Source organism: Trematosphaeria pertusa, assembly GCF_010094035.1.
Source record: "Trematosphaeria pertusa strain CBS 122368 unplaced genomic scaffold BU26scaffold_24, whole genome shotgun sequence".
In the NCBI taxonomy this organism is placed as follows: domain Eukaryota; kingdom Fungi; phylum Ascomycota; class Dothideomycetes; order Pleosporales; family Trematosphaeriaceae; genus Trematosphaeria; species Trematosphaeria pertusa.
In genome coordinates this window covers 178,359-192,321 of record NW_022987235.1, presented here as the reverse complement: position 1 = coordinate 192,321, position 13,963 = coordinate 178,359, and the positions used below count along the sequence as shown (strand labels likewise).

The 13,963-nt window shown below is 49.4% G+C and overlaps 6 protein-coding genes across 6 annotated transcripts; 3 read left to right on the top strand and 3 right to left on the bottom strand.

Annotated features, from left to right (window-relative positions):
• Positions 1–1,283, bottom strand: BU26DRAFT_176931 (uncharacterized protein). The gene is made up of 5 exons (XM_033820347.1): positions 1,155–1,283; positions 1,008–1,104; positions 743–959; positions 444–694; positions 1–395 (listed from the first exon to the last, which is right to left on the bottom strand). The coding sequence occupies exons 2-5, from the start codon at positions 1,029–1,031 to the stop codon at positions 129–131; spliced, it is 759 nt and encodes a 252-aa protein (XP_033676371.1). The 5' UTR covers positions 1,032–1,104; positions 1,155–1,283; the 3' UTR covers positions 1–128.
• Positions 1,284–4,763: 3,480 nt separating this feature from the next.
• Positions 4,764–5,180, top strand: BU26DRAFT_386058 (SET domain-containing protein; the record flags this gene model as incomplete). The annotated part of the gene is made up of 1 exon (XM_033822636.1): positions 4,764–5,180. A coding segment is annotated over one exon (417 nt), but the record flags the coding sequence as incomplete, so codon positions are not given.
• A 2,121-nt stretch (positions 5,181–7,301) lies between these two features.
• On the bottom strand, positions 7,302–8,150 carry BU26DRAFT_571850 (uncharacterized protein; the record flags this gene model as incomplete). Its single annotated transcript, XM_033834188.1, has 1 exon — positions 7,302–8,150. One exon carries the CDS (start codon positions 8,148–8,150, stop codon positions 7,302–7,304), a length of 849 nt encoding a protein of 282 aa, XP_033676369.1.
• A 374-nt stretch (positions 8,151–8,524) lies between these two features.
• On the top strand, positions 8,525–8,698 carry BU26DRAFT_440777 (uncharacterized protein; the record flags this gene model as incomplete). Its single annotated transcript, XM_033824415.1, has 1 exon — positions 8,525–8,698. A coding segment is annotated over one exon (174 nt), but the record flags the coding sequence as incomplete, so codon positions are not given.
• A 957-nt stretch (positions 8,699–9,655) lies between these two features.
• BU26DRAFT_556163 (uncharacterized protein) lies at positions 9,656–11,732 on the bottom strand. Its single transcript, XM_033832363.1, has 2 exons — positions 11,517–11,732; positions 9,656–11,246 (listed from the first exon to the last, which is right to left on the bottom strand). The coding sequence occupies exons 1-2, from the start codon at positions 11,527–11,529 to the stop codon at positions 9,802–9,804; spliced, it is 1,458 nt and encodes a 485-aa protein (XP_033676367.1). The 5' UTR covers positions 11,530–11,732; the 3' UTR covers positions 9,656–9,801.
• A 181-nt stretch (positions 11,733–11,913) lies between these two features.
• On the top strand, positions 11,914–12,381 carry BU26DRAFT_585845 (uncharacterized protein; the record flags this gene model as incomplete). Its single annotated transcript, XM_033834645.1, has 1 exon — positions 11,914–12,381. A coding segment is annotated over one exon (219 nt), but the record flags the coding sequence as incomplete, so codon positions are not given.
• Positions 12,382–13,963: the final 1,582 nt, after the last annotated feature.

Below are 13,963 nucleotides of genomic sequence, written 5' to 3'. Positions count from 1 at the left end.
TTTCGCCCAGAGTGCATACTTGCCCTTCTTCACAGGTATAGATCGTCGTTGTGTGTGTGGAGGTAGTAGGTAGTTTGATACCGCCGGCTACTGACATGGTGCCGCGCTTCGGTGCGAGCGACACGAAATCATCGTAGCAGCCGGTTGGCGAATTGCTGGGCACTTACAAAGTCGTCATTTCGGAGACGTTTGCCGTTCACGTTGAGACGCATAGCCGCCGTGTTGGCTCGAGATGGCGGAGACGGCGGCGGAGACGTCAAGTCAACGAATGTGGCGAAGGCTCCCACTTTGGTGGCAGTGTTGTCTGAGGCGTCATCCGACTCGATGGCGGCGGCGTTGTTCGCCCTCTGGCGCTTTCCGCCACGCCTATCCTTCTTTGGCGGCTCTTGTTTCGACTGCTGCTTCTAAGTGCCGTCAATGCCGTCAATATACGCAAGACATACCTGAACTCTCCGCTGGGTCATTTCACGTCTTAGGGTTTCCGAAGCGCTCCTAACTCGCCTTTTGATCGGCAACGCCACCGTTGATACAGGAGGCTTGCGTTCGGGCTTATGGACTCGATGCGCGATCTCTAGACGGCAACAATTATGATTGCAACAATTCAGAACCATCCGACAAGTTAGGCAAGTCGGCGTTTCTTCCTGCCTTTTTTCAAGCAGCCAAGCTGGCAAGCAATCATCACAGAACGCATGCCCTATGATTACGCTTAGCAGATGCTGCTTTGGGAGAACGAAATACTTACCGCATCGAAGCTTGACGAGAGTATCAGGTACTTCGTAGCAGACAGGACATTCCGACTCAGTATATAGCAACCACACTTCCGCGGCTGACTTCCCCAGGTGCAATCTGCAATGAGTTGTAGGCCTTGGAAGTATCTCTACCTGGGATAGGTGTGCCTGTGGAGGCTGCCGCTCGCATGGGATTCCATCTTGATGCGTATTTTTTCGGATCCTGTCGAGCTACTGGAATCAGCCAGAGCTTAACGGAAGCCAATGCCCTACACGTACGCAGCAGCGGATACTAAATGCCATCCCCAAAAGCTCGTTCCCACAAAGGAACAGGATGCGACCTCGCGCGTCAGGTCAATCATTTGCACCTGAATATCTGAAGATCTCGTCAACGAACTGAAGCTCTCTTAAGACCATAGAACCTACCTGTGTCCTCAGCCTCCATGCTATCTAAAGTAGTCTGACGCCTCTGAAAACTGTAGCTGGTGGTGTGACTTATAAGCGGCATCCAACAAGAGTGAAAGAGAAGCTCATGCAGTGGCCACAGCGAGGAATACCTGCAGTTATATTTCTCTAGGTTTCATTGGGCAGGGCTCTGCCCGGAACCCGAGACCTGTGAACTGTGTTTGAGGGACAGAAAAGACGTGCCAGGAGGGGACCTGCCTTAGGGTTTGACGGTAGCAATTGCTTGCGGCCTATAGTACGACATCCGCAGCCGGGAGTACGGTAGAAGGTACGTCAATCTTGGAACGATTGGATTATGCAAGACCGTGCGGGCTGTGGCGGTGCGTCATTCGAGCCGCCGCGCTGCCATGGGCCCCGTCGTTGCTGCTCTATTGCTTATCAGCGTCGACGGCACCTGGGCGCCAAGGGTTACAGCTACGTTGAACTCCAGGTCCAGAGTTGGTATCCGGAAGGCAGGCTGCCTATCTATTCGCAGACGACCATCGCTAGAGACGAAGTTGCAATAGCCCTCTTGCTTGGTCTATTCGGCCCCAACCCCGCCGGCCGGTCCGTCGAATCGTCACGTCGAACACGTCCCTAACACCAAAAGAACACGCTCTTTCGCCACGACATAGTCGTGTTTTCGCCTCCAATACCCCGCCCCCAGCACCCACGGGTCATGTGGCTGGCTTTCCCGCTTTCAAATGTTCGCTCTCCGCCGCCCGCGACGCCTTGCGTTGGTGAGGTTTTTCCCAATTTTCTGACTTCACTACTTTCGGTAAACTATCCCGAATGAAGACTAGACGACCTTCGCCTCCATCGCGGAAGCGATCGAGCAGCAATGCCAGCGCGGCCATGGCATATTCATCTTTGCGCCTTCCTCAAACTCCCCGGCCCTCTGCGTTCATACCATATGAGGGGCATGACATTGATGAGATTCCGGCGCCCATATCCCAAAGGGTTGAAGTTGTGGATTTGACATGGCCAGGTAGGTTTTGCTATGGCCGATGAAGCAATACGTTGTTCTAAACTAGCGCCTTGTGGTGACTAACGCGAACACAGATGACGAAGCCAGCTGCGAAATCGACGGTGTGGCGACGATCCATCCACTCAGAACGAACATGAAAGCATAAGGTTCGAGCAAGGTGTCTCGAGGCGAACTTCTCCAGGAGACACAAGGGGTGAGGGCCCAAACCACTCTGCTCATTCGGAGGGCACGAGTCAAGGTAAGCGCATCAACCAGTCGGGGTAGGGGCTTACGCATTCTATTTCTGACTTTGCGTAGAGAACACGGCCACCGAAGACTGTCAACTCGAATCAGATACCGATACTCGCCACGAAGACTGCCTGCAGGAAGACGATATGGGTGCGCAGATAGAAAATTCCCCTGAATTCTCAGATATCTCAACCCCGGAGTATCACGGTAGAAAGTGTCCTGCAGGCATGGATGCTCCTGTCTACTCAGAGGCCGTCGAGGGGCCGGAGCTTCGGGCTAGTGCACACGCGCTGCCGTCTCGCGAACTCATGCCAACGCAACCGACCGTAGACCACCCACTATCCCGCTCGAGCTGCGGTGACAAGGAGTACAATGCCGTGCTTCTCGCCGACCCATCACGAATGTCGCATATTGAACGATCAACGCAAGAGCCCCATGGCGACACCGTCCCGGAAGCTGCAACACAACAGTCGCAGAGGCCGATGCAGATAAAGGCGAAGAGGCAGAGTGAGTATACGCCATTACAGTGTGTTCGTTCTATCTAACAGTAGCAAGGCAAATATCCTGCACTTAAAAACACGAGCAGCAGTGGGGGTAGAACCGATAGAGATGATGACAACAGCGACGATAAACCAACGCAGAAGCGGAAACGCTCTGTGTCAACCAGGCGCCGCAGTCGCACTTCAAGCACGACATCAAAGCAGCGCCCCAAGCATACAGCATGCTCAGCGATGCAGCGAAAGCCATTTCCCTTCCACGTGGGCACACCGCGTCCCGACCGTCTTCCCGCAACGAGCGGTCACGCCACCAGTGTATCCTCTAGTGATGGCGGCAGCAGCAACAGTAGTAAAGAAGGCAGTGATCACGGCAGTCATCTTAGGAGCAACAAGCGACTGAGGTCAAACCCATACCCCATTCGCTCAAGCACACATAAGCGGAAGGGCAATCGCGGTAGTGTAGACGAAGATGACGAATACGAGGTAGAACAGATCCTTGAAGTCCGCGTCAATCTACAGTACCGTGCCAAATGGCTTGGGTATGAAAGCGACCCCGAGTGGTACGATGCGTGCAACTTCAAAAATAGCCCACATAAGCTTCGCGACTTTCATAAGGCCAACCCCACCCACCTAGGGCCGCCAAAAAGGCTGGAGGAGTGGGTACAGTGTTGCGAGAAGGGTAGGACTGCGGACGACCATCCTGATGACAACAAGCCTGAGAGATCACACAGAGGAGGTGGAACACAGTGAAGATGGCTTATAGCATCCGGGCAAGTGTTTAACTCGGGCTAGGTAGAAGATAGTTACAGTAACGTTAACCCTTTTCGATAAACTTCGGCAGCGGCTCCTTCATGGCATACTCCTCCCAAGTCGTCGCATTCCAAAAGCATGTCACCACCCCAAAAGCTCCCTCACCGAGCTTGGAAGGTCAGGGGCGTAAACAACTGTTTTTGCACGAAGAAAATCTCTACGAAAACGGGAAGACTCCTAGAGGCGGCCATATGACGGTCACGTGGACGTCCCATGCGGCTCTGCCCAAGACGTTGGCTTTGGAAAGAGGCCAATCAGGCTCAACATCACCTGCAGGAGCCAATCATGTTCAGTATCACCAGCCAGAGCCAATCAGGTTCAGTACCACCATCTAATTTCCTCCCCCAACCCCCATGCATTTGAGCACTTCGCCCCAGGCGTTCGATGCACGTCGCGTCTCGAGGCGGAGCGGTCCGCCTCAGGACACAGCCTTGTCTCGAAAGAATAAAGTCCCCCGAGAGCCTTTCCTGCACCTTCCCGGGTTTTTCTGGATTACAATACTTATTTACACCCGACGTGCAGCTATCTATTCCTAGGCACAATCCCAGCCCGCAGCCCGCTGCCGTGGATGGCGAACCTGGAAGAGCAGCAAAATGTTTGCCATTTTCATCCGCCAGACCTCCCAGACCACGATGAGTCCGAATCGTCTTTGGAGCCTTTAGCTTCTGGCAAGCTGTTGAAAAGCTGGGGCTCGGTTGCAAAGACTCGCACACCAGCTCTAACGGCCGACCAAGCCCTGCAGATGGAGGATATACTCACTGGCGCGTTTACTGAAAATGTGAGTTGATTCCTATATGGTCCAGCCTTGCGGCTCTGTTGTTAACAATGTAACTTGAGGGAAACCCCGAGTGTTCTTCAGTGAAAAGCCTCAAATACGCTGTTCATAACGTAGAGCAATGGAAGCCATACCTACCGAAGATCGCGGCCCTGATTGACGAGTTTCGGAAGCATCCAGATGACGAGGAACAAGCATTGCATGAGCTTCTCGCGTTTCGAGGCTTGAGGCAGTTTAATAAAAGACTTAACCGTGGCCGCCAGCAGGAGGCTTTCAAGGGCCTTCTGCTGGACTACTTGAAGACTACCTTGCAAGACAACGCGTTCCGAGTCGGCAGTACGGAGAAGTACCTGTCTAAGGGAGAAGCCTGCGTCATCGCAACGGGACACATCGCAAAGGGAGAGACTATCGAGGACCTCTACGGCAGACGCATTCCCCTTAGCTCGGAGGAGCTTAAGAAGTTGGTGAAGGCACAGAAGGACTTTAGCGTTCTCGACGAGACACGTTACTGTCCTACGAGCCTATTAGTTGGTCCTCCGCATCTCATAAACCACAGCTGTAATCCCAACGCGAAGCTGGAGGTCATGGGAGATAAGTGTAATGTCAAGGTTGTTGCCCTCCACCATATCGCCGAGGGCGAGGAGATCACCATTAGCTATGGCGACGAGTACTTTGGCAACAAAAACCATGACTGCCTGTGCGAGGTTTGCCTGAAGCTAGTAGGGACCGAGAAGGAGGCGACGGCGGGCCGCGGAGAGGATGGCGTCTTGAAGGAGCATGCTGAGCGCAGGCTTCGTGCTGCGAAACCGAAGCGGACCTTGGAGGACTTGGAGCGCTGCCTCGAGGAAGCGAGCCAAGGTCGTCCACGAAAGAGGAAGGCAATGCACGTTTAGACTTCTAACGCCGGACCTCCGGACTCCTTAGAACACAGCCTTCACCGAAGCAGAGCAAGGCAAAGCCCGTCCAGGCATTCAGTGCCAATCCTCCGGCCTTACTGAAGATCCGCCTTCCAAAGCAGAGCCTTAGTCCTTCAACGAAGAGGAGGAAGCTAAACTCAGCCCGGGCATCCAATGCCCACCCTTCTGGCTCATAGAAGCTCTTCCTTTCACTGCGGCACCTCGGCTCACCGAAGAGGACGAAGATCATACCCGACAAGCCTGACGAAGGCAAACCCTCGGAGGCCTCGAAGACCGATTTTCCACCTTTTGGCTTGTTTGGCCCCCCGGAGGTCGGGGAGGTTGCTCCTCCAAAGCGCACGAAGACAGCAGCACCACAGAGCACGAAGATAACAGCACTCTGCGCGGATGCCGGAGCCGGAATGTTAGACATGTTGACGTGCCTCACCCGTGCTCCCGCGCACGCCCACATCTCCCATGCGCCATGCTCTCCTTATGGGACGTTGGGGCTCATTTCTTAGTAAGTTCACCGCTCTTTTGAGGCTTGTAATAGCAAGCTTAGGTACACACCACACTCGGATGTATTACATGTACCGTCCACGCCTTCCTACGACGGAGCCATCACGATCTTGAAGATGGCGTCTTCGCTCAAGCTCTTAGCGAAGAATCTTCCAGGGAGTTTTCTTCGAATGACTCTCTCCTTCGCGAGCTTTCTCATGTATACGGTTTATAATACGTTGTACTATAGTATTAATACGTCCCCTTAGCCCTGAACAACCCATTCTCTCCTAGAGCTCGGCGAACAGCCCTAAAGAGCGATATAATGCATGCAGTGAACTTGCTAGACAGATGCGAGCTCGCTGGGACGGGAAGCCATGACGACGCAGCCCGCCCGGGCGGGATTTGGGCGATGCCGCGTCTTCGAGCGCAGCAACGGCGCAGGCGATGGCTTACGATCCCTGCCAGCATTGGCTGCTATGCCGCGCGCCTGAAACAGGGCGGGGCTTGCGGGCTTGGGGGAAGGGTGTGCGAAGCCGGACCCACTGGAAGATGCCTGTAGCTAGCCGCCACAAGGGCATCTGTGCACGTTTGCCTTGTTGCCTGTAGTTCGCAAAACTGCTGCCCACTCGTTCTTAAGACGCATCTCGCGCACAGAATACTAGAATCTCTTCAGCCCCCCCTTTGCTCGTACCGCTGCAAACCACGCAGTGACCAGATTCAGTAACAAGTGCAACCGGCGGGGCGTCCTGTGTTGCTTGTGAAGTCTCATTCTCTAGTCCTTGAAGATGGCTATCAATCATAGCTATATCTGCTGGCGTAGAGTTGTGGTGCTTATCCGCTGAATTCACCTTGCTGGCGATATCTCCAGGCGCATCGCTGCCGAATGTACCTAGTGAGTTGTTCCAACTAGATCTTCGCTTAACGCTCGCTGGTTATCGTACGAACGGCCCCAGCGCATCTTAAATTCCTTAGAGCGGTTAAGGAACCGACCTAGCTAGTTCTTGCCAACTGGCTTCTAGCCCCTTCCACTAGCAAAGTATCGGCCATGTCGCGCAGCATGGGCTTCGTGGGGTGGAAACCGCGGTCGTCGGGCCCGAGTGTGTATCGGACAATCGCCTCCTCCTCGGCGGGAGTAAGATTCTTGCCGTTGGGTTGGTAATCGCGTCGAAAGGGCTTTGGGCGTGTCGGTCAATCAGCGTGCGTTTAGGAACGTTGTAGGCTAGAGCAGCAAGTCCCAGGGATGGAAATTGGCCTTTATTGATTACTTAGAGGGCTAGGACAACTCTACGTTCTTGCGCGATAATACCTTTAGGTGGCTGTTGTGGTATTATACTATAAGTGTACTGTGGAGGGTAGTACGGTTTTCGTGAGCGGCCCGGGGTAAAACACTCTAGTCTATGTCTCCGTTTCGTAGCTCATTATGGATTTAGGAGCTCACTCCTCGGCCTTGGCGATCTCGTGCGGTCGCTCGTCCTTATGGTCACCCTTATCCGTGCGAGTTCGCTTGATTAGCGGCGAAATCGTCGATAGCGGGCTAGGAAGACGCATGCGCTCAGACAAGGCGGGGGGGTTATTAATGTTTTCGGAGTACGGGCCGGACTGAGAGGTATTGACATTGGTTATGTCGTTTACTTGAGGGGAAAAGTCCCGGCTAAAGGTGCGGAAGTGCTGAATGCTTGTGGAGCTGCCCGATTCCAGCTTACCCTTAATGATGAAATCGGGCTCCTCAGGCTCTTTCTTGACGATGGCAGGTACCTGGTCTTTTACGTAGTAGCGAAATTCCTCACTGTTTTCGGTATCGAGTGGTGAAAGTTTGTTGGTATTATCTTGGTAAGGTAGATCTTCCGGGATAGTAATTATGTCGTTCTCATGCTGGACAATGCCCGTGTTAAGCATCTTAGGCACCTTCAATACATCGCGGGGACGAGGGATGCTAGTGAAGTTTCCATCGCACGTAGAGAGGTCATCACCACACGCCAGAGACGGCGAAGAGGCGCGTGAGACAATTTTCCCAGTCTCGTCCTCCCAGTAAGCTTTCCCGTCACACGGATAGTATTCCTTGAACTTAGGATTAGTGTGGTGGAAGTAGAATGCCAGGTTAACGCCTTGCGGGGGCCCAAAGCCACCGAGATTATTGTTATTCGACGGGCTACTAGTAGGTTGCTTCTTGGACAGCGTAACAGGCATGGTAAGTTCGGGGTTCGCGGTCGGTTGTAACAAATCCGCAACGCTCGTTCCTGGCTGCTGCGGTGGGTCTGGACCGGAATCTGCGGCGGCGGACATGATGCTGCCCAACTGCTGTTATGGATCCGATTGTTCGACGTCTTTAATGAGGCTAAGAGGTATGTGCCTAAGTTGCGATCAGTCCGTGCTCAATCGAAGTGTCTCACATGAAACCTTACCTAGAGGATGTTGATAGCCGCTTGCGTGAAGGAAAGGGTATGCTAGCTTGTGTCGGGTGTTGTTATGTATTAGTCGTGAGGATCGTAGTAGAGAGTGGGCGAGGGTGTTATAAGTACTTGGTTTGCACGGTCCCACCTGACGCACGGTCAATCAAAAAATCGCGATAACTTCAACACCTCATAACGGATCCGATTGGCGCAGCTCCTGAAGCGTCGGAGTCGCTAGATATGGGAGAACGTCCTAATATTACATAGGTTGCGAAAAAGTATGGCGTTGAGCGCTCAAAGCTCTTGAAGCGATATCGCGGGACTCAGGGCAGCCATGCAGAGAATATGCGCCTCCTCAACAACCCACAAGAATCAGCGCTTACAAAGTATACCGATGGACCCTGTGGATATGGTCTACTGCATACGAGAGAGACGATATGAGAATTTGCAGGAGAAATAGCCTAAAAGATGCTAGGAAAAAATTAGGTGGATCGCTTTGTCGCGCGGCACGGCATCGATAACCTACGCCACCGCGCCGACTCCCCCTTCAAATACAATCTATATTTCAAGCTTTTGGAAGATAAGATTACCCAGTACGACATCGCCCCTTGAAATATATACAATATGGATGAGAAGGGCTTCTTAATCGAGGTAGTAACTAAGATAAAGCGTGTGTTCTCACGCCGGCTGTGCAATCAAGGAAATGTTAACCAGCTACTTCAGGATGGTAAACGCGAGTGGATTACGACGATAGCCTGTATATGTGCCGACAGCAGTCCTCTCGATCCTGCGCTGATCTATCAACTAGTTGCCAGCAACATACAAGACACCTGGTTACAGGATTTTGATCCTCCAGAGCGCAAGGCCTTCTTCACCTCATCATCCTCGGGGTGGACCAACAACGAGATAGGGCTGGCGTGGCTTAAGAGATGCTTTGATAAGGAGCCTAAGAGCAAAGCAAGGAGAGATTATTACCTACTTATCCTTGACAGGCATGGTTCATATGTTACGATGGAGTTTATCGACTATTGCGATCGGAATAGGATCTTAGCCAATCACCCCTCACCCTTTTTTTGATTCGCGCAGATCACAGCAGAAAAGCAGCTGCCAGCACAGCCGGTCCTGGGACCCTTTGCGCCCGCTGAGCGCCCAGGTCATTGGCCGGCGCGGAGCACCGGCGGTGCTAAGCCGGATAGGGAAAGGCGCGCTGCGACCATCCCACAGCTTCTCTCGACCTCCCTCTGCTGTAACTGCGCCGCACACACCCGCCCCCGCACATCCCGACTCGGGTGATTCTGGGAAGACGTCATGGTCGGAGGATGCCGAACTCGTCTAGGTGAGTGTGGGGGCACTTTTGCATGTGGATGCGATGTACCAAACGGTCGTTGACTAGCATGTATTAACGTTACACGTGCAAAAATCGAAACAAGCATGGACAGCAGGCATTAATGATGGACAGGACAAATTTAGTTCCGAAAGCAAACCCAGGATCTAGATGACGCCAGAAATACCGAAAGTGTGTTTCGTACAGAGCAGACTTGCGCTCATGCGGCATCGATTTGCTCCTCCTCCTCCTCCACCTCCTCGTCGTCGACGTTGTCCAAATATGCGTTTTCAAGAGAGCCATTCTCCTTGATATACCTTTGCCTGAGCTTCGCGATGATCTTTGGATCGTCAATCATTCGCTCGAGTTGTCTAAGTGGCCACCTGAGATTGCGAGATCTGTCTTTGCCTTGTCTTGTCATGTGAGTGGTGTAATGCTCGATGTAGTTGTCATTCCGACCAAAACGCCTGATGCAAAGCGTACAACCGTATTGCCCTCTCTTTTCTGGGTCATGTGTTTCTTCATGCCGCTTGCGGTGCTCCGGACGTTTGAATTGCCTGTCACACCAACGACACGCTCGCGTATTTTGGAAGAAGATAATCTGGCCCTCCTTGCCCCATTGGATCTTGACTCCTTCTTCGTGGATTCTGAGGGCGTCGGAGTCGGGCTTGATTTCAGTATTGTCCGGTGGGTTGTCGATCCTCTTTTGATATCTCTTGCGACGTCTCTGGATTTTAGACCCATTCATAAGACCTATGGGCCTCCGCTCCCTCTCTACGACTGTCTTACCTCCGGTGCGCGACCTTGCTGATACATATATAGGCCTCGCAGAGGGGCCGGCCTGGTCCTCGGCATCGATGAAAGAGGGCGACTGAGGGAGCAAGAGCCTTGTGTTGTCGAAGGACTCGACATGAGCCAACGGGCTCGGGGAGGCGACGCCATATCCGGCGTCAGCGTGGACTAGGGCATCCGATGGGATGATCGTTTGGCCCTGTAATCCTTGAGATTGTTGCATCTGGGCCGCCCATAAAGCCTGCATGTTGTCTTCGGAAGCCATGGGGCGAAGGAATTCATGGTCCCAGGAATGTCCGTTGTCTAGGTAGACAGCAGCAGGAAGATGCCCCCACGACGGCTCTGGAGTGGAGGCCATGACGCTTTCCATGCTTGCTGGCTCTGCTAGATGGTGCTGGAGGATGTCCTCAGCCGTAGGTAGGAGACCCTGTGGCTGTAGCTGCATCATCGGGCTCACGATAAGGTCGGTTGTATGCGGGGCCATCAACCAGGAACCAGAAAACCTATCCTCGATTGGGGCAACCTTAGGATGAGGATCCATGGGCAGGCCATGCGCAACGTGGCTCGCTGTGTCCTGGTTTAAATCGTAGCCCGTGACATCGACGAAACCATCTTCAGCCATAGGACTTGGCGCATAGGTGGGCGTTGTCAATATGGAGTAATTCGAGATGGAACTTGCGAAGCTCGACATCGATGCCAGAGATGACACAATTGAGTCTCGTCGCATCTCCATATTGCAAGGAGGCGGCGGCGTGGGGAATCCAAAGGAAGCTCCAATGGAAGGAGAGGTCCGAAACCCTTCTCTCCGCCTCCCTTTCCCATTGCTAGTGGCTTCGGATAAGCACATTGTGGCAGTGCCAATTTCGAGCTCTCCTAGGCTCATGTTAGCCGCAGAACGCAATATGCACATTGGCTCCTCGTAAGCTCATCGGCTCCGTCGCGAAGGACTTACAGAGGAGGGGACGAACGAGATGAGGAATAAGAACAATACTTAATAACAGGGCACACTCCTAATCTTAGTTTAAGAGCGAGGAACAGGAAGAGGGTCTAGCTTGCGCTTTTTGAATCAGGATCCACGCGCCTGTAGGTAACAACCCGATCTCTCAGAAGCTCCTAGTGGCAATAAGATGCGGAAGCACTAACCTGTGTAGAACATCTTGCAATTTGGGCACGGTCGTGAACGCGACAAGGCAGGGCGAAGGAATGGGTTGAGCTCCTGGCGATAGACCTCGAACTCAGTTCATCCGCTACCGCACCGGCGGATCTAGGTGGCAGAAAAGAAAATACGAAGAAACGATAATCTGGGTACGAAGCGACTGCAAGGGGACGTTGAGTGGAAATCCAGGGGCGACTGGCGGCCAGCAAAGATGGCCGGGCTTAAAGCGCGGCAGAGTGCAGAGAGGTACCGTGGGCTACAAAAAGTGATTGGCCGCCACCCGAGCGCCACGAAAGCCACCACAATCCACATATTTCAGTGAGCGATAACTCAGTCAATAATTATCCAAATTTCATGATGGGCAGAGTAAATAAAACGTCGAGAGTTGAATATTCTAAGTCTACCGTCAATACTATATGGCAATTCCATCTTTATGGGATATCTGGCGCCAAAATCGGCCGACATCTTGATATCCCAAAGTCCTCAGTCAACACCATCATCCGAAGGCTGCGCAAGCACCCCCTCTATATATATTCGAAAGCGCTTCGTACAGGACGTCCTCCTAAGCTAGATGAACGCGCAGAGCGACACTTAATACGCTAGGTTGCGTTGAACCCTTTTGCCACGATACATACGATCGCGACGCCGTCGAAGACTGGATGCGCTATCCACATCAACACCGCCCGCAAATACCTGGCAAAGCATAAAGTATACGCCTTCAGGCCTCGTCGCAAGCCTTATTTATCGAAACTCTACAAGAAAAAGCGCATCCGATTTGCTAGGCTCCATCGGAACTTAGATGAGGATGATGTAGCATGTGTGGCATTTTGCGACAAGGCAACTTTTAAAGTTGGTATTAATACAACACCCCTATACGTACGACGACGACCTAGCTAGGCATATAAGAGTCGCTTTTTAAAGCCTACTTTTAAGAGCGAAAGGACTTCTATTAGTATTTTTAGAGTTATTAGCCTTAACTTTAAATTAGAGCTCTTTATTAATAGTATAGAAGAACGTAATAACGCTAAACGCTATATTAAAATTCTATATAACGTAGGTATTCTCTTCTATTACAAAGTAATAGAGAAACGCGAAGACGCTATATAGATATAAGATAAAGCTTTAATTTATACTATAAAGGTTACTTAAAAGTATATAGATAATAATCTAATAATTTATATAGACTAGCTACCTTAGAGCTCTAATCTAAATCTAATTAAAAACCTCTAGAGAATTATAAAGCTTTATATCTTAAAGAGAAGAGAATATATACGTATAAGAGAGTAGATAGTAACTATTCTAAAGAAGAAGTAGAATTATATTATACTAGATAATTATAGAAAGTATATTATATCTTAGTTAAAGTATATAAAAGAAGTTATTAAATAAAAAGATAAATCTACTTACTACTAAGAATATATCTATAGTAATTAATAGAAACGTTTAAGAGCTTTTATTTAAGCTACTAAGCTTCTAAAACTATATACTACTTATAGAGTAATTTATCTTTCTATTTAGATACTTCTATCTCTATTACGTATAGCTTATATAGTAGCTAATAACTTTTTATAGCTAATTTATATATAAAGATCTTATATTATATAGTATCTTATAGTCTTATACTATTTAAAGCTCTTTCTTAACTTCTTTACACTTAAAAATAACTTAAAGTAAGTATTTTTTTATAGTAAAGTTTATATAATTAAGAAGTATTATATATTTTTTTTAAAGAGAGTTATAGATAATACCTAAGTAAGATAATAATTATATAGTAGTAGCTTATATATATTAATAGATATTACTATTAGTAAAGAGTTCTTTATAAACTAGTCTATCTAATAGAATATAGAGAACTAGTTTCTTATATTTCTTAATATTTAATATAAAGAATATAGTAGTATACTAATTAGTAGTTATAGAAATATAGTATTTATATTCTTAGATTAAACTAGTAGAATTACTAATATTAGTATCTTAAGTTACTATTTATAATTCTAGCTACTAAAAGCTATAGATAAGGTAATATACTATATACTTAGTAGTAATATAGTCTTATCTACGTCTTCTTAGTCTAATAAAGCTTTATATTTTCTCTTAGTCTCTTAGATTATATAACTATTTAGCTAGTAGTAGTAAATATCTTCTTTAAGTCTATTAGATATTTACTAGTAAGAGAAATATAATTAATTTATCTATTTATAGAAATTAGAAGTAGGTTATAGAATTTACTAAAGAAATACTCTTTACTATTTAACTTAAAAATTAATATCTTTATAGCCTTTACTATACTACTTAGTTCTATATTTTATAAGCTAATTTTAATAGAGTATATACCTATTATAATTCTAAGAACTCTAGAGTAGCTATTTTAGTAGACGTTATATATATTTCTAGTTAGTTTAGTAGTAAAAATATATACTAGATATAACTAAGA